Source organism: Scatophagus argus, chromosome 17, assembly GCF_020382885.2.
Source record: "Scatophagus argus isolate fScaArg1 chromosome 17, fScaArg1.pri, whole genome shotgun sequence".
In the NCBI taxonomy this organism is placed as follows: domain Eukaryota; kingdom Metazoa; phylum Chordata; class Actinopteri; family Scatophagidae; genus Scatophagus; species Scatophagus argus.
Genome location: NC_058509.1, coordinates 12,391,823 through 12,411,468, shown reverse-complemented (window position 1 = coordinate 12,411,468; position 19,646 = coordinate 12,391,823). Strand labels below are relative to the sequence as shown.

At 42.8% G+C, this 19,646-nt stretch overlaps 1 protein-coding gene across 1 annotated transcript; it reads left to right on the top strand.

Annotated features, from left to right (window-relative positions):
• The first annotated feature begins 3,652 nt into the window (after positions 1-3,652).
• Positions 3,653-19,275, top strand: itgb8 (integrin, beta 8). Its single transcript, XM_046417911.1, has 16 exons — positions 3,653-4,319; positions 5,402-5,487; positions 8,118-8,289; positions 8,413-8,519; positions 8,842-8,981; positions 9,282-9,447; positions 10,350-10,508; positions 11,275-11,370; positions 11,615-11,707; positions 12,813-12,953; positions 14,151-14,571; positions 14,713-14,935; positions 15,044-15,147; positions 16,282-16,398; positions 17,938-18,101; positions 18,903-19,275. The coding sequence occupies exons 1-16, from the start codon at positions 4,226-4,228 to the stop codon at positions 19,029-19,031; spliced, it is 2,412 nt and encodes an 803-aa protein (XP_046273867.1). The 5' UTR covers positions 3,653-4,225; the 3' UTR covers positions 19,032-19,275.
• Positions 19,276-19,646: the final 371 nt, after the last annotated feature.

Sequence of the window (19,646 nt, the reverse complement as noted above, 5' to 3'; positions counted from 1 at the left end):
TGACATTTTGGCTTGACGTTTAGTATTACTATTTAAGAATAGGTACTGCACTGTAGGGAAATGTTTGTTCTTGCTCATGCTGCCACTGTCCTTACTGCTGCTGTAATGACTAAGTGGTTTCAGTAAGCATAAATAATTAAACAATGAAAGAGGACTGAGGTCATTGCACAATGGTCTTATCACTTTTGTTATCACTCTCAAGTTAATGAAGGCTGGTACGATCCAACTGAACAGTAACTTCTTTTCTTTTTCATGCATTTACACCTTTTTGGACATTACTAAGAGAGAATATTGAGTTTTTGAGTCATATGGTATCTGTCTCACACTAATCACTAGACCACAAGGACGCTGTCACATTTTAGAGTGAGTAAAAACTTGTGGGTAAATGTTTTCTAGCTCACTATCATCCTTTATCTTCTCTCCATCTTTATGTTTTTGTGTATACTCACTTGTTCTGTACTGAAGGTCAGCAAATACATTATTCATGAAGAACAGATGCACATTTATCTCCAAATAGACAAACAAACGGTACAGCCACGGGACATGTAATTTAAATAAGGAGCACAAACTTCACATTATATTAAATGGTTGGCTGAGGATTGTGCTTGGTCAGAAAGAGCTCAGTTAAACAATCCAAATCTACTGTGAACTAATCCTAACAAGGTGTCAACAATCTACTTTTCAGGTAAATTGTAGAGATTGGTGTATTTAATGTCCTCATACTTATGTTTTCAAGGTTCACATAAGCCATAGATTTATGTAGGACAGCTACATATTGGACCCAAAGATGGCACCTGTTCATTCCAATGAGAATGGCTAACCTGGCGCATATGTCAAAAAAGTTCTCTAGCTCCCTAGTTTATTTTCAGGGTATGCAGTCTGCTGAATAGGCGCAGTAGTGTTTCTGTTCGGCTCATAGACGTCAATGAAGAATTGTTTTTCTCACTTCAAGGAAAGTTAACAAATATAAAACCTCCATGGTTCAAAAATGTATAAAAGAAAGAGTAATAATTGCCTTGTTTGTTGTTGTTTGTACGTTGTCTCTTTTATAATCGTGGTCAATGAGAAAATGTTTTTTGGGCCACAGGGAAATTCTTCACTGCATTACAGCAACTGGCCAGTGGGAAAAAATTGGAGGCAAGGCTAAGTGACAAAATAATACATTCATGACGTAACCTCAGTGACAAGCAGATCTGGACTGCATGAACATGTACAAATAGAGTCATGTAGCCAACTCGATGGAAATGCTGACTGGCTGTAGTGACTTCACATTGCTCTTCCCTGGGAGTGATGTAAATAATACATGTGAGTAATAGCAAAAAGAAAAAAAAAACACTATCTTTAATTCAATATCATGTGTTAATGGTGAAAAACATTTAGCACATTAAATCAGTTTTGCTAATTAGACCACATCTGTAAATACAGATGACACGCATTCTGTACTATTACGTTATTGGGTGTATAAGTATCAACAGCATATGAGCAATCCACTGGGCATTCCTATAGTCAAGCACCTGGTATCTACTACACACAACAACTTCCAGGTTGTTTTCACTGACATTCAAAATAGTGAAGTGGTTGCACTAGGAACACGAGGACTGTGACCAGACAATGTGACTGCCTGTGCTAACAATTTTTCTATAATCACCTCAAAAAATTTCAGTTCTACGTTGGGTTTCCATGGAGGAGACTTTTAGACTAAATCAGTAGAAATACATAAATACTCATCAGCACAAAAACAGGAACACAGAAAGGTTCCTCTGTGCTATTTTTGGACTTTCATTTCGTCCAACCGTGGGTAGAGTCTGATGAGCAGCAGTACCCAAATTGCACTCTCTAATACCTCATTCTTGGTTTGGGATGCGTAGTTTGACAGAAGCAGAAATGTAATTCTAAGCTCTACTGGATTGTTAAACAAGCCAGACTATTCAACTGTTTTCACGTAGGTGTGATATCGCAATAATACACTGATAAGGGGAAATTCAGTTTGCTAAATGCCAAATTTTAATATATAGTGTGACAGGGGAATTCAGATTGATGTGTTTACAACTAAATCATGTGCTCAGTCTTAGGAGAGAAAATGTGAAATAATTTACAATTGTGTGATTGTGAGTTTTCCACCTAATGTAAATGACACAAACTTTGACATTCATACAAAAATTACCAAATGTCTGGTTTCACTTAGTTTGTGTACTTGTGTTAGTTTGTTTGTGTCTGTGCGTGGGAATCCCCGTTTGGCTGGTCCTGTCACTTTTGACCCCCTATCCTGTCCTCATACCAATTTGGGAGGAAGAGAAAAACAAAGAGATGGGTGATTTTTAAAAATTCAGAAAGAAAGTTGGGCAGGTGGACATGAACAAAGATGTGTGTGTGTGTGTGTATGTGTGTGTGGTTGAAGGGTGATGAGACTGGACCAGCGTGATGGAAAGCCCAGCCGACTGCTAACACAAACACACCAGTGGGAGAGAAAGAAAGAAGGGGGGGGGGGGGGGGCAGGGAGGTTAAAAAGGTGGTGGGAGGAACGAAGAGAAGAAGAAGAGTGTTTTGTGTCAGCTTTACAACAATGACAACTGCCATTAAGATGTTGATATTGAGCAGTATTGACAGGGTCAAGGGGGTGTTTACACTAGAGTCCATTATCAAGTTTATCACTGGAGGACAGATCCATATTTTGGATCCCACCCTCTTTACTCTCCCTGGCACCCAAGTCCAGAGAGGAGAGACTTGGTCTGACTAAAGAGCGGTCTGTGAGTGGAGGGGCTTGGAATTTGGATTTTGGAAATGTTTCACACACTTAAAGAAAGGAGTGTGGTGTGTGTTTGCATCATTACCATAATTGAGAGTGACTACAGAGAGGGCACAGACAGGGAGGTGTTGCTACTCCCCCTCCCAAAATTCCCATTTGACAAATTATGTGAATGAATGAGAAGAGAGGCGGAGCTGGCTCAGCTCCAGGCTCCTGAGCAACAGATGGGGTCAAACAGAGCAGATAAGGGACTTGTGCGACTATGTGTGAGCTTACTGCTGAGTATTGGTTGGGACTGTTGGCACACTCACAATCACTGTTTAGGCTCCGTGCCAAGCAAAACATGTCCGCTCTATCTGGAAGACCTCAACCGGAGACAAGCATAGCATCATGCCAAAGGTGGCAGACTATTGTGTCTTTTGTCCGTGCATAGTCCTGTTTTCCTCCAGCTTAAAATGTTGAGTTGTTTAGTAAGCCTTTGGCTCCTGCTCAGTGAAGCAGCCGGCAAGGCGAGGTTACTCCATGTCATTGGAATCTGTGCACAATGGACCTAAACCCCTCCTCCCCCTCCTTAGCACCAGCTTGTGAACCCCTCTGTAAAAACTCTGCTTTAATTGACCCCCGTCTCTACCCCATCATCCATCCTCACACTGTTTGGGTCCCCACGCACAGGAGCCTTCAGTGCTGTTAAACGGCTCCCTGTAGAAGCAATATAAACATCACTGTTCAATCCAAGGCTATGGTTCACTTGGAATGCACCCCACCACAACTCCTTGTAGTAAGCACTTTATGACTCTTCCTCTCTCTCTCTCTCTCTCTCCCTCTCCTTATTTGTCACTATTCCCTCCCTCTTTAACCCCCACTCTCTCTCTCTCTCTCTCTCTCTCTCTCTCCCTTCTCTGTGATACAGCGAGTGCGGAGCTTCGTTGCCATGGCACCCCCAGTCTGAGTCAGTACAGCGGTTAAAACACGGTCACCGTCCTGGATTTAGTGTGGGATGTTCAGTCAGCATGTTCGTGCGCACCGGCTGAACACAGCACTGGCTTGCTGGCACTCGTGTATAACTCAGTTTCGCTCCGTCCCGGGATGAGACTTCACCGTCAACCCTGAGACGAGTTACATCTGTTGGACACACGCGGGGACACGTCGCACACCTGCGGCCGGATGGAAATCGATGGCGGAACTTGCGCCGCAACCGCCGTCGCCGCCGCAATCAATCGATTACTTCACCTCCTCTCGTGGCCCACGGGGGAGCGCTTGTAAGCTGATTTAACAACCCGGGGGATGTGAATACCTCTCCGGGATTAGAAGGTTATTGGGTGAACGACAATGCCCCGCGGCTCGGTCCGACAATCCCGGCTATTGTTCGCGCGGCGGCGGACGCACAGCGCCCGGTCTCCCCCGGTTCATCTCCAGTAGCTGTAGTACAGCCTCTGCCCCTGCGCCTCCTGATCGCCCTCCCGGTGTGGATAGGATAATATGACTTCCTGGCTCCGCACACACGGCAGCGTCCCTCTGTGTCTCCTGCTCTGCTGCTCGGTGGTCGCTGTCTGCGCAGAAGCATCCAGTGCCGGTGAGTGGGGGCTCATTAGGGCCAATTACATCATATCCAGGCAATTAGCCCACATCTTTTATCTAGTCAAGACATCACTGCGCAATATCAACTCCTGTCCCTCCCATCTGTGGTCTCTGCAGGGGGTCTGCTGGTTTCCCAAAATGTTTCATGTGAAGGACCTCCAATTAGATGGTTTTCGAAAAGGGGGCCTCTTTAAGACAAGTTTTGGATTATTCTCTTCTCATTACGCTTTAATGAAACTATGAATTACTACATTTATTCTTTACGAGAAACCCCTAAAACCACAATCAGGGGACCCACTGGATTAGCCTCCAGACCCACCTCTTGTTTGAGTCTGTATTGATTTTAATTAGAAGTTAAATGCTTCACCTATACAGGAGATTGCCTGAGGCCAGGAGTGCTAATTGGGTCAGAGCGACCTGTTAGTGGGCTGCTGGTGATGCTATGACCTGCAGCCTTTCTTTGTCCTACATTCCTACCTTGTAGCTCACTGAAAATGGCTCTGGAAACTTGGATCTTGGCAGAAACATCACTTCAATGAATCATTAATCCCACCTCAGTGAGCCCCAGGTCCATTTGTGCCTTTCTTCACCCCCTTAAAAATCTTAAGTGTCTATCCCTGCCGTATTTTTGTGCTAATTCTTCGTAAAATCTGAGTGGTGTGTGATAGTGTCACTCCATTAATTTGTGAGCATTTAGCATTCACTGATTGACTTATGCTTAGTGTGTGTGTATATGTGTGGTAATGGGTGGGTGGGTGGGTGGGGGAATTGATCCACTGCGTCACTCCAGCAACTCAAGCACCTGTTCCCACACTCCTAGCAGTTTTTCCACTATAAGGCTGGCTGATACGCACTGAATAGCCTCATATTAGATACTAAGTGGTGTTTTCATCATCAGAAGTGTGCATGAGATCTCTTAATATCCACAGGGGCTCTGCTGCATGGCTAATGAGTGTTGACACACACATTCTTTCATCCTTTCATATGCTAATCAGATTCTTCTCTTCATCCCATTGCTTCTTCATCTTTGGCTGACAGTCTTTTTTTCTTTCGCTGCCCCCATCTCTCTTTCTGCAGGTGACAGTGTGTGTTGGTCTCCTAGTATCACTTCTTGTGCAGAGTGTCTCAGCCGTGGACCACAGTGTGCCTGGTGCTTCAAGGAGGTAGGAATGTGTATGAAAAACTGTGTTTGTGTGTGACAGAGAGGGAAAAAAAGAGAGAACGTGGCAGACGTTCAGCAGCATTCCTCAGATGACAAACACCAAAGCTTTGATGCCACCCAGAGAAGTGAATATAATGTGCATGTTCGAGCTTAGTGGTCTGCCCTGTGACCTGTATGAGTGTGTGTGTGTGTGTGTTTCTCATGTGTCAGCAGAGACAGAGCCACTTTCTATCTATGTGTTTAGTCTAACCGCTCACACGTCACTGCCTTTCTCTCAAAGTGTGCATCCATTCATGTGTTTGTGGGTCAGCATCTGTCTTTCCTTTCTGGATGTCAGTCTGTCTCCTAAAGAGCCCATCCTGGATCAGCTTTGAGAAGCCATAAAGCCTCCTAGTACTATACCAGTCACAACAACCACCTACACCAGTCACACAACAACCCTCATACACACACACACACACACACACATACACACACGCTGCACAGTCTAGACAAGACTTTCAACACGTGTGTTTACAGACTTCAGGTGCTTTCCCACCCTGTGAACCCTAACTTCAACAGACATCATTAAGTGGGGACGGGCTCACTGGAGTGCGAAAGCATTCAAACACCACCTCTCTGACCTCCTATACACACAGAGTCACACAGGCATGCTTGGACACACACACACAAATGAAACAGGTATAGTGCTTGTAAATAGGTAAGTTTGTATTTTGACATTAACAGTCAGTGTCAGCTGAGGAGGCAAACTTTGTAAGGAAAGTCCGGGGGAAGTCGCTGTGAAACTATCTGTTATAGAGGACAAATTATAGCCACAGGGACAGCCATAAATAAACCGAATTCAGTCAAGCTTTCAGGCTCAGGCTATGGTCACATATTCAGCTACACTTTTTTAATGTAGACTGTCTGCTGTTTTGCTTTTGTGCTATTTCTGTTTTTAAGTTCAAATGAAATGAAAAGAGACTTTTCAGTTAGCATCACCATAGTCCAGTTTTTATCATTTAAATCAAATTCCTCCCACTTTTTGTTCTGATTGCTTATTCTGTTTCATGTGTCATGATAGATGCTAGATACTTACAAAAGGACGCTTCATTTGCACTTTAAACGTCACAGTAATTAGTTATTTCACTCTCGATCTGTGCGATCTTGATGGTTTAGTGACTTTAAATGGACTCATAGCAATTAGGGCCCAGACATGCTGTAAATATACAAATTTAATGGTCAAATTTTATGTTTCCAGTAACTGAATTTGTGTTTCCTAAAGACTGAAGTACCAAAGGTCACTAATCCACTACAAAGCTGCAAAGAATGATGCTGTTGTATTGTGGTTGTCAGGCGGCTGAAAGGTTTTATTACAACAAAATTCATACAATGAAGAGAATGAATCCAACTTAAAATGTATCCCAATAAAATGAATAAACAAAATAAAAAAAAATATTAAAAGTAATTGGACCATCTCAACTCTTTTATAATCATCAGAACGGCAGCTTTCTTTTCCTGTGTGATCTGAAATGTAACAAGCAGATCTGGACCTGCATGAGCAAACACAAACAGGACACTTTTTCCTGATCCAACAAACTGATGAGTAACTTTGGGATCATTAACAAAGTGGTAATAGTTCTTCTGCCGCTACAACTAAGCTGCAAATCGATACAGCCTTAAAAATGACTGAAACAAAAATGAAACCAAAGTGACTAATTGTGAAACTGGTTTCAATTTGCAGTGTTCTTTCAGATGAAAAGAACCCAACTGTTTTTGACTTTATCACATCGTGCTTTATGGGGAACACAGATGAGAAGATAAAGTGGTTGAAAGAACACGTTACAGGCTCTGTACCCTGATGTGTTTGTTAGTGTGTTCCTGTGTGTGTGAATGGATGCAGTAGTGGACAACATTAGAGTAGGAAAGGAGAGTAAATTAACTTCACATATAGGCTAACTTCATGTGCGCAAGCTGGACTTATAGAATCAATCAAGAATCAAGAATCAAGAGTCTTTATTGTCATTATGCAAGCATAACGAAATTTTGTAAAGATTCTCGGCTCAAATGCACGCATATAAATAGCAGCAAAATTTAAAATGAACACTTAAGAAAAATATCAAATATATAAAACACAAAGTAAAGTGAAGTGAATAAAGTTCACTTAGTACCAGTCTGTGGTGTGTGATTGATTGTGTGTGTATGTGGCTGGGGTGGGGCCTGTGTGAAGTCCTGTAGGGGGTTGGGATGTGAGTGTTTCACTGCAGGGGGGCTATTGCTTTTACAGCTCTGGGGAAGAAGCTGTCCCTGAGTCTGTTGAGTCTCTGTGCTTGTTATAGGAAAGATCTGTATAAGACAGATCGGCGAATACATTCGTGAAGCTCACACAATTGACAGCATGAATGCGTCTGGACTGTGGAGTAATGGAGGAGAATGTAGCATTCAGCTTTGACGCAACTTGTTTGTGTCACTTGTTTGCATTCCTGACAATCACAGTGATACCATAGCTTAGGTGTATAATCTCGGTGACTGTCTGGCAGCTTTTTCTTCTGTGTCTTGTTTTTTTGGTTCGACTTCTACATTTTGCGACTGAAAACTGCAAATAAAGCTGACAATAAAAAGGACAATTTTTATTCATTCATTTTTCTATAGAACTTTTTGGATGGGGCGAGCTCGAGCCAGCGCTGCGACCTGCCAGTAAAGTTGCTCAGGAGGGGCTGTGAAGCAGAGTTCATGGAGCAGTCAGAGGTCAAGGTGGAGGTCAACGCCACCGTCGGCAGCACGCAAGTGTCTCCAAGTGATATCAGCATCACCCTCAGACCAGGTAGATGACAGGCATGTTCAAATATGAAAGAACAGATGCTTTGCCCTATTTTCTTACTGTGCTAGAGTGTGATAAATCAGCTGAGATTAAGTTTAGACTTAATTATTTTGTGTGTGTGCTCAGGTTCAGAAGCCAGCATCGTCGTGGCTGTGAAACAGCTGGAGCGTTATCCTGTGGATCTGTACTATTTGGTTGATGTATCCGCATCTATGCAGGAAAACCTTGATCATGTAGGTGTAGCAAGTTGTCAGTGAGTCAGTGCTGAAGTATTTTACTTATTTATCTTAAGGAAAGAGGCTTAAACTAAATGTGGAAGCATCATCACATTTTAGAGCTCAATCAAACTTACTGAATGCTGAATTTCTTCTCTTGTTTTTTTCTTTATCTCACTGTCTATCTCTTCTTTGCCTCTGCATTATTTTTTTTCTTCTTCTTCTACTTCTCTCCTCTTCTGCCCTCTTTTTTTTCTTCATCTCTTCCTGTGTTGTTTCCTGTTTATCTGCCCTTGGATTTTCCCGTTCTGTGTCCATCTGCATGCTTTCTGTGGTGCAGCTGAAGACAGTGGGTGTGGCTCTGTCTCTTCGTATGACAGAGCACTCCTCAGATCTTTGGCTGGGTTTTGGCTCATTTGTAGACAAACCCGTCTCCCCTTACATCAACGTTCATCCCTCCAAGATCAGCAACCCTTGCAGGTAAGAGACAGAATTTCTTGGTTGGGTTATTGACTGGGGTTAAAAGTCACCATAATCCTGTCTACATAGCTCATTCTGTGAACTTTCTTGTGATGAATAGCTCTCTAGTACTTGATTTTGATTGATTTTTTTTAGTTGTTCCCAATTTTGTGTGACTCAGGCAATGATTCATCAGTTGTTGAGAGCAACATTGGTTTAATAATGAGCTGTGCTGCGAGACAGAATCAACAGACAGTCTGTTGTTTTGCTGGGGGGGGTCTACACGCCTGAATGTTGCAATTAAAAACTTTCTCCCAACAGTGACTATGAGATCCGCTGTCGTCCAGCCCATGGCTTCCACCACGTCCTAAGCATGACAGGAAATATGAGTGAGTTCACACGTGTTATTAAACGCCAACGCATCTCCGGAAACATGGACACACCTGAAGGAGGGCTGGATGCTATGCTGCAGGCTGCTGTCTGCCAGGTGTGTATAAACAGATGCTGGGAAGTCGGACTTCCAAATGGTGTGAGCGACAAAGAGAGAGAAACACTCTGAGATAAAAACAAGATTTTTTTCAGTTTACATGTGTTTCATGAATAGGTTCAGATACATGAAGTATAACCCCAAATTAGGTAGTAAGTTTGCCTGCTGGTGAAAGAGGTCTTTATTCTGGGAGCATGGTGGCACTCTGACTCGTCATTGGATATTACCACTGGAATCCCACTAAGTAATGACACCACTGCTGGGCTATTGCATACACACACACACACACACACACACAGAGTTGCTTATACTACGGCTGCAGGAGGGCTGTGAGTCACACAGCGTGCAGGGGGCCCTGAGTAACCAGTCTGCAGGGAAACACCACGGTGGTCATGACTCTAGAAATAGACTCTCCATTATGTCAGGCCTACTTATAAGCTCACGGAGTTTCCTAAAATACAGACAAGCACACACACAGATTCACACTGACCCATTTCTCTCACACACTCACACTGACGAGTCACAGACATAAAGGAGACTATGTGACTGGTGGAGGAATTTCTGCTGCTTTTCCTTTAATTGGGAATTATAGAAAGAGTTGATCACCATGGGAGCTAATGTAGTTCAGATGAGTAAAACGCTTAAATTTGCAGATTCTTACCACATGTGTAAAACTTTAAAATATAAAGCATGCACATATTTCCCACATCAGTCCTGTGTAAATGTTTCTGACTAGTGATATAATGGGATAAAAATGTGAAAGCCAGAAACAGAATACACATTAGCACCAGTAAACACTTTATCTCTGATGAGATGTAGTTCTAGCCCACAGATTTATGATGGTGATTTGGTTTCATTTAAAAATCAAAAAATAATCATAATAAAGCCAACCGTGATTTCAGAGAGCAGTGGGTTGGCGACCTGAGGCCAAGCATCTGTTGCTCTTGATGACTGACCAGCCGTCTCACCTGGCCCTGGACAGCCGGCTGGCGGGAATTGTCACACCTAATGATGGCCTTTGTCACCTGGAAAACAATGTCTACACCGGGAGCACTAGGATGGTGAGCAGAGGGGGAAATTTACTGGGATATTAAGTTTAAAAGAGCTTTTATTCATTCAGCATTCAGCAATCAGTTCACATGGTCTCACATTAATGTGGACCGTTTAAATTACTGTATGTGTGTATGTAAAATGGGCAGTAGATGCAGTACCCCAATTGCACAGTGACACATTAAGATGACTTTATGACTAAAGGAATAGTTTGACTGAGTTTTAGGAAATACGCTTATTTTCTTCCTCACTGAGTTAGGTGAAAAGCTCAATGCTCCGAAATAATCTGTGTAAAAAAAAAAAAAGACTTTTTTGTATGGATTAAACAAACAAGATATAACATATTAATTAGTGGGTTTTAGATGTGCTGGTATTTGGGTTTTGTTACCTTTGGACAGAGGCAGGATAACTTTTAATTCTTGTTTCCAGTGTTATGCTAAGCTAAGCTAAGCAAGTCGGCTGCTGGTGGTAGATTCATATTTACTGAACAAAGTAGTACTGATCCTCTCGTAACTACCACCAAGAAAATGAACACATTTCCCAAAAGGTGCCCCTTTAAAGTCAACATGGTCACACACTTATGTGCACTGTGTACACTCTACCATTTAGGGTTCTGACATGTGGTCCAAGTTTTACTGACCATGAAACATTCCACACAGACATTTTAAGATCATCAAGTAAATTCATACAACAGACAACTGTATATTAAGCATAACAAGCTTAAACTTGATATGTTACCTCAAGGATTTTTTGGTCTGCTTGTTGTTTCATCTTCAGGACCATCCCAGTGTGGGTCAGCTGTCTGATAAGCTGCTTGAAAATCATATTTACTCCATCTTCGCTGTGGAGAAGCAGCAGTACCAGTGGTACGAGGTAATGTCTTCCACACATGCACACAATAACACGTGCACACATATGTTAAGTGAGAAAACACTCATGCAGTAGCTTTGCGTAAACACCCGCCCTGCTCGCATGCAAGTGAATTAAATCATTCAAGTTTCAAAATTAACTTATCATGCTAACATTGTTTTGATAAAGTCTTTCATTTGTTCCAGCAATTTAAGGGGGAATAAATCTAAAGGCATTTCTTTACTCTCATCTCCCTTTGCTTCTCTAGGAACTGGTACGCCTCTTACCTGGCTCCTACTTGGGAAAGTTAGGCCTCTTCCAGGCTCCAAACCTTATAGAGCTGGTTGTGAGTGCATACAAGGTATACAATACTCACCTACTTCCTCCACAAGTTTAAAGAATAACTTTTTTCTCAGTTTCCGATCTCAGATCCTGTTGTTCTCCCTTGGTAAATTATTCATCCTTTAAACAACAAAGAGAAGGACAGGAACAAGTGAAAGGTCAGAGAGAAGTGAGCAGCAGCACAGCATGAACTGAATTCATGAGCCCACGCAGTTATCAGCTCGAAAGTGTTGAGGCCTTCGTGATCTGCAGAGGCAACATGAACTCTGTTTTCTGTTAGCCTTGTCCAATCATGCAATCTGACTAGCAGCACATTCCTTTTTGCAGACAGAAGGTCTTAAAAACATGTGCTTATATACTACTTATACTCATGTAGGAAAGTTAGGTTTGATTGTGCAGACTATTGTAATGCAAACTGCAATTCTAAAGTTGGGAAAACAGATGATTGGAGATGTTTTTGGTCGCTGAAGGCCTAATGAAACAGAAAAACACAGATGAGAACAGGAGGTTATGGAAGGGTAAGGCCTTGTGTGTGTGTGTGTGTGTGTGTGTGATAGAGAGAAAGAGAGAGAGGTTCGTTCAGTTGGCAGCAGTCTAGAATATAATCTTGCCTCAGGCACAGCACTCCATTGTTTGTTTCGAGAATCTGCCGAATCCACAGATCCGGGTGCACAGCCACACATACGTGCAGACACACTCACAAGCATACACAAGCAGCAAAGCCCGAACAGAAGCTGGCATTATAACAGCTATCAGTTCCCCACGGAAACCATGTGTCCTAATCATGGATGAATACAAAGATGCTATTTTTGGCCCCACCTCCTTGTTCCCATAAAGCTCCCTGTTTTTCAGAACGACGGCAGTGAGGGCTTTCTGGGGACATGTGACAGCTTTAATTAATCAGTTTCCCTTTCTGCCTCTGTCTCTCTCGCTCTTGCCTCATTATGTTTCACTCACACAGATTATAGTCATTAAAATTTTAAACTGCCACTTCCCACTTCCCACTCTCTTGTCTCTGAATCTACTTTTACTTTCGACTTTTTCTTTCGACGTGATACACTGGCTTTAAAAAATTCTTGACAGCAGTTGATAAGCTCACTGATGCTTTTCATCTCTGCTTTCAGAGGTTGCTGTCAGAGGTCGAAGTGTCAGTGTCAGTGGAGGACAAGGCAGCCAGCAGGTACTGGGTGTCTGTGTCTCCTCTCTGTCCTGATGGATCAGCTGCTAAGGGCCAGAGCTGCTCAGGGGTGCAGCCCAACCAGACGGTAAACACAGAAGCATATCTTAAGTATTGAATCATTATTAATACAGTGGAAGAATTGAGCTAAATGTTGGTTGTATTTATTCAGAAAGTCCTCCCAAGGTGTCACATTTATTGGTTGTATTACGTTATTGTGACACATACAAACACACTCACATCTCTGGGAGCTTAAGATTTGGTAAATAATCCGAGTTGAGAGGATTAACGCCTGTGTTTAACAGGAAAACATTCCCATGTGATTCCATGACCTTTTTGTCCTAAAATCCTTACCTTGCCTAACATGTAAGCCTTTATGTAAACAAATAGGACATGCATATTTAGAAATGGGACGTTGGACATCCACTGCTCTCATATCTGCTCAGTTTATCCGGTGAATGAAAAGCCATAAATAATCTGCACCACTGCAGAGAGATCTTTTTAAATCTTTTTGATTCCATGCAAGAGATTTTCTGCAGTAGTAGTTATGATTATACAAAACTAAATTGCCCCTCTCCTTCCTTAACCTTTTGGTGCTCCTAACTTTGTCGGAACACCAAGATGTTTAATCATCGCTGTGTAGTTAATCCGTTGTACAAAAAGCCCTTTAATCCATGTGTGGATTAAAATGACTTATGGAAAGTACCCACACTTACCAGAATGATGGAAATAAAAATCAAGCAACAGACCGGATTCAAAGTTTTGGCATGCTCAAATTTCTGACCACATCAACTGAACAACTGTTGCTCATTTGCTACTTAGAATCCAGTTCCTGTCTTATTTATCCAACTATTCAAGTCCTAACACAGATTACCATGAGAGATAGTTCTTGCAATGAGAGGTCATTTTTATAAACTGCTGCATTTCTCTGACTAACAAGTTAGCATTAGCTCTAAACAGAAAGTACAAATGATGCTGAAAAGTATGTATTTGCATGTATTTGGTAAGTATTGCACAAACTGAGTTTTTGACCTGATGATGACACCAGATGGAAAAAAGGCAGGCGATCACCAAAGTTACTAGAGTCCATCCTGTGGGCATTATGAATGTCTCTACCAAATGTCATGGTAATCCAGTAGTTGTTAATATGTTTCAGTCTAGACCAAAGTGGTGGACCGACCAACAGACCTACATTGCCGTCTGTGGAACGACACTGCTTGCATGGCGTGGCTCAAAATAAGTTAAAACTTCACAGAGAAATTAACTTACTTGTCTTTCCATGCAGGTCTACTTCAATATCACTATCGGTCTGCGCTCTTGTCCTGACGATGGTGAAGATGAGGATGTAACAGTGATGGTTCGCCCTGTGGGTTACAATGAATCCACCGTTGTTAGGATCCACTCTAAGTGTCACTGCAGTTGTGGACCAACAAAGCACTGCAATGACGACAGCCAGTCATCATGCAGCGGAATTCAAGACAGCTCCAATCAGGAGCAGAGGCTGAATGGCGGACTTATTAAGGACTCAGACGGAGATTCAAACTGGAATTGCAGAGCGGAAGGATCTGATGTGGACTGCAGTGGTCGGGGAGTGTGTGAGTGTGGGAGGTGTGTGTGTGAGCAGAGCAGGCTTGGGGCAGTATATGGGAAATACTGCGAGATAGACGACTTCTCCTGCCCGTACGAAGGGGGATTGATGTGTGGAGGTGAGGAGAGGGGGAGCACGCTTCAAACAGTATCACAAAGAAAATCAAAAAGTAGTAACATTAGCACTTTTGGTGCCTGGTAAACATTTCTGGTATACTTCTGTAACACCTTTGTCTTCTGTGTCTCTCTGTCCATGTCAGGGCGGGGTGTGTGTGTGTCAGGTGAATGTGCGTGCGAGGATGGCTGGACAGGTGATAGCTGTGGTTGTCCCGTCTCCACAGCAACCTGCCAGTCAGCCAACGGCTTGGTTTGCAGCGGGCGAGGGAGATGTGTGTGTGGCAAGTGTGTGTGTGACGACTCCCAACACTCTGGAGACCTCTGCGAGAAATGCCCAGCTTGCCAAAGCACCTGCCAGTCATACTGGTACTTGTCAGTTTTTGTTTAGAAGCACAAAGCATGATGGGAGCTCTTACAGACCATTTGTACTTGAGGCTGACACTGATGTGCTGTGTCTCTCTGTCTATCCCTCAGGAAGTGTGTGGACTGCCACCTGTCTCATGGTCTCACACAAAAAGAGGCAGGACACTGCAACAAGACCTGTGCTCCGTTGGTGGGCTACACGGATGATGTGTCAGGTATAGCCAGTACAGCCAATAAAATCTTCTCTAAGCACAATTTCACAGGTGGGCTTTGTACCATCTGAGCAGATTGATGTCACAAAGGGACCATGATGGGTTTCATTTGTGTTCAATTTACTGTCTGGGCTCCATTTGAGCTTCATTCTGGTCAGAAAGATTCATTTGACTGAGAACCTAAAGAGTAACTTGACATCAGAGTTTCAATGCCCTCTGTGTTGCACTTCTGAGCACAGCCAAGTGTGATGTCACAGTGTACTTCCACACCCTGTAGTACACTCCTACATCACTGCAGTGAGGTGAGAAGTTAAAAAAAGACTGAAAGTCAGACAACGATGGTGTTTAGTTGCTCTTCAAAACTGTATTAGTTGGTTGTTTTTGGATGATTGCAGGCAACAAAAGAAAATGTAAACATAACACTGACATATTTTTAACACCTTATAAAGGTGTTCAGCCAATAGCAAACAGTTGGCTATTTGCACATCCAGCAGACACGTCAACATTCATTTGGAATCTTGTTTCTCACTTGACTAATGTAAACTCCATATTGACTCTGCTTTAAGCTCTGTTTCAGTCTCCACCTCCTACAAAAACAAATCTGGCTCTTTAGGAGCTGAATGCTCCTCTATGTTCATCAGCTAGTCTCTAACTTTTTCTGCTGTGCGATGCTGGGGAGGTGGTGTTCTGGGGTTTAGCAGAGCTTTTTTACTGAGAAAAGGGTTGATAAGAAAAGCAAAACAATAAGCTAAAAGGGCCAAAAAGCCTCTGTAGCACCGAGGGGCAGTTGCAGATTTGGATAATATTTCACTGTCAGTGCTGCATCTCATGTTACACATGGTAATTTGATTCATTGTTACAGTAGTAACAGTACAAAATATTGATTAGTGCAGCTTTTGGGTGAGAAACAAAGAGCTGTAAAACACAGCAGCTCTCTTGTAATACGACTCTCACTGATTCTTTTGTTTTTAGAAGTACTAGAGGATTTTCACTTGGGTTTTGAGTTTAACATGTCTGGATTGAATAACATCCACCCCGTCTCTCTCTCTCTCTCTCTCTCTCTCTCTCTCTCTCTCTATGTCTCTCTCACACACACACACATACACACACACACTCTCTCTCTCTCTCCATTCTCAGGTCAGGCAGGGGAGATGTGGATTCAGTGCATGTACATCAGTAATGACAGCTGTCGCTATCGGTTTCAAACAAGCTCACAGTCTGGTGAGACCCAGCTTCACATTAGCACAAGACCAGGTATAATGTCAGCACATACACACACACATGCCTTCATTCAAGGTCACTTCCGTTGCTACCACTGCTGCACTACTGCACCCTGGTGTATTTGAGTCAGCAAGCCTACTGTCAGAGTTACAGCTGTATTTTACATTTCCCCTCAGTTCCCAGCTCACTTTCTTGATTTTCACAACCATGCAGAGACACGCACGCACACATGCATGCACGCACACACATTATTTAAAACCCCCAAGTTCACACATGACCTGGGTTACACACACACACATTGCTGCACATCCAAGAGTTACAGTTCATCCCCGCCTCCCTGATTTTTGGAACAGCACTCCTCATTGTGAGATCCCCCCCAAATCTCCCCCCTGTCCGCTCACCCCTCCTCCACCCAACGGGACGGTCTCTTCCTGCTCACACCCACTCCTCCCGGGTGCAGCAGGAGCCAGGTCTCCATGGTAACCCTGTTACAAAATGTCAGAGCCCTCTTTGGGCTCTTTGTATTGAGCGATGAGCCCGTCATCCACACATGCTCTGCAGCAGATATGCAGCCAGAGCCAGCTGACTGTTCAGTGCAGCTCCACTGGCACTGAGTTGTGTGTGTGTGTAAACAAATTAAGTAATACGTGTTTACTCTGGTACTGTACTTAATTACAAGTTTTTGGAGGTAGTTGTATTTTACTCTCACTACATTTATGAGGCACTTGCAGTTACTAGTTATAGTATATTAAGTTGTTAAAACTAGGTCCCCCAGCCAGATTCTACTTACACAATGATGTATTAACAACACTCATAATGTATTATTAAATATTTAATCTCCCAGATGCTATTTCTCTGCAGAAAATTGATACACATCTTACTTTAGTGAGATTTTGAATCAAAGACTTGTAATTGAGTAGTACTGCATTGTTGTATTAGTACTCGTACTTAAGCAAATGATCTGAATACTTCATCCACCCCTGCTGCTCTTGTACTTCTATCTTTGCGAGGACCAGTTTGAGTTTTACATCTTGAGAATGAGGATATTTTTGGAGGGGCCATTGGTCCGTCTTAGCTTCTTTGCATGGTTGTTTGAGGATTAAGACTTGTTCTTGAGATTTAAAGTAGAATTGGATTTAGGATAATGACCAGGGATAGGAAGCTGCTTGTGACCTGAGGGTCGCTGGTTTGATTCCCCCCTGAACTAGCAGGAAAAAATTGGGTGCAATGGAGTGATTGATCAATTCTCCTCCCTCCATCAATCAGTGATGGGTTAAATGCAGAGAAGAATTTCAGTGTATGTAAAAAAATATACTGATAATAAAGGTTTGAAGTTTTTTGAAGATGTTTACAGTTAGGGGCTTAGGGAACAAAGGTCCTACAATTATAGAATTACAATAAAGCAGCAAAACTGATTTGTTAAGACAATCTCTGAACCTACAATTCTTTGCCTGTCCGATTGCCTATTTGTTTTTAGTGTGTATTTGAGTCTACACGTGCAATGATTCCTGACATCGCAGAGCTCTCTTCTCTGAGGTTCTACACAGTGAAAACTTATGTTTGCGTTCACAGAGTGTGTCAGCAGCAGTCGTTTGATAAGAACATTCCTGAGTGTGTCTGCTCTGACGTTGCTGTGTGGACTGGTGGTGGTGGCTGTGTTGCGGCTGCTGCTACAAAAGAGGAGCCGGTCACCAGGGGGCGCTGCTGAGGATGGAGGCTATCATTGCACTGGAAAGGTTAGCTCTCACAAGTCAAGTATGCTGGATGCCATCATTTGCACAGCAGGGTTTTAATCAAGGTTAGGCTGAATTATCCCTGGAGCCCTCAGAAGCATTAGGGACCCCTTAGGATATTTTTGTGTGTGCCGTCCACTGAAACCAGGAGTGAGAAATTTGAGCTTGAGGTTAGAGGTACAGCTGTATTTTACATTTCCTCTGAAATCCCAGCTCACCATCCACAGTGTCCAAATTTTTGACCTTACAATGATATACAGCACCTTTGAGAAGAAGGAAATGATGAAAAGGTTAGCACAGGGGACTTTCTGGAGCTATGTGTGCCTGAACTGATTTGGATGCTTAGAAATATTTGGAAAGCCCTCATTTATTGTTTAAATTCCACTACAGATCATCTTAATGGCCGCGCAGGTTGTGCACTGTGTCAAGACTGATGCATCTGTTTGGGTAATATTTAAATTCATACATAGGAAACAACCCCCTGTTGTTGCAAATGTAACATCTGTGACATATTTATATTTTCTGGGAGTATTGCAGGTGTTCTAAGGCTGAAATCAGCTTTGTGTAATCCACCTAAGAGGACCTGCTGGTATTAAAGGGACACTCCACTGATTTTAGAAATCAAAATCATATTACTAGCCACAGAGACCACAACACAACCTGTGAACACAGCTGTATAACATTGTCAACGCTCACACACACTCTGCAATCATTATGCAGCACTAAATGAAGTATAATGTTCTGGTTTGAGTATGTCTGTGTGTGGACATGGATACCTACCTGCATTTTTCTGTCACCCCTTAGGACTTGTCATATATCCCCACAAGCAATGAGAAGACAGTTACCTACAGACGGGACCGTCCACCTGACCGGCCCGTGGAGATGCACATCCAGGTTCACAAGATGCCACTCGGTGACCCCTGGCAGTACTAGGCAGAGGTCAAAGGTCACAGTCAGACGGACATTAGTTGAGACATATAGAAGGAGAGTCGACTAAAGCCTTCTTTTCTGCATCTTAACTTTCATAAAACTTCAACCAGCGGTACATGGATACCATGATAATGGTAAACTAAACCATGAAACCTCCTTGGGATTGCATTTGTAAAATGAACTGACCAAGCTCTCATAGACTGTGTGACTAAAGTGGCCAGTATCCTGGAAATGGAAATGAGAAAAAGAGCACAAGACTCCCACCTCTTCTTCACCTGTAGTAGCAGGGAGGCGGCTTCTTACACAGGGTAAAGGGTGATCATTCCTCGCTTTTTAGCCATGCAGCAAAAACTGCTCTAACTTATTAGTGTGTATGTGTGTGAGAGAGGAAGACAAAGACAGAGAGAGAGAGTTACTGCTCTTTCTAGGCTTTCTATTTATGATTTTATAGTAAAAAACACTACATGTTTTCAGTGTATGTGATCATGTGACACTCCAACTGCGTTATCGCCCTGTCTTAGTCTGCCCCCTTGTGGCCAGCTTGAGATATTACATTGTTTTTCTCCATTACTTACCTCAGCTGTATTTTCTTGGGATTTCATTCATGAAGCACACCGG

Excerpts from the sequence above, each read along its gene's own strand:
- itgb8 (XM_046417911.1), top strand. The coding sequence starts at position 4,226 with ATGACTTCCTGGCTCCGCACACACGGCAGCGTCCCTCTGTGTCTCCTG. Across the intron at positions 12,954-14,150 it reads GGGTGCAGCCCAACCAGACG|GTCTACTTCAATATCACTAT; the intron begins GTAAACACAGAA and ends CTTTCCATGCAG. Across the intron at positions 16,399-17,937 it reads TCACATTAGCACAAGACCAG|AGTGTGTCAGCAGCAGTCGT; the intron begins GTATAATGTCAG and ends TTGCGTTCACAG.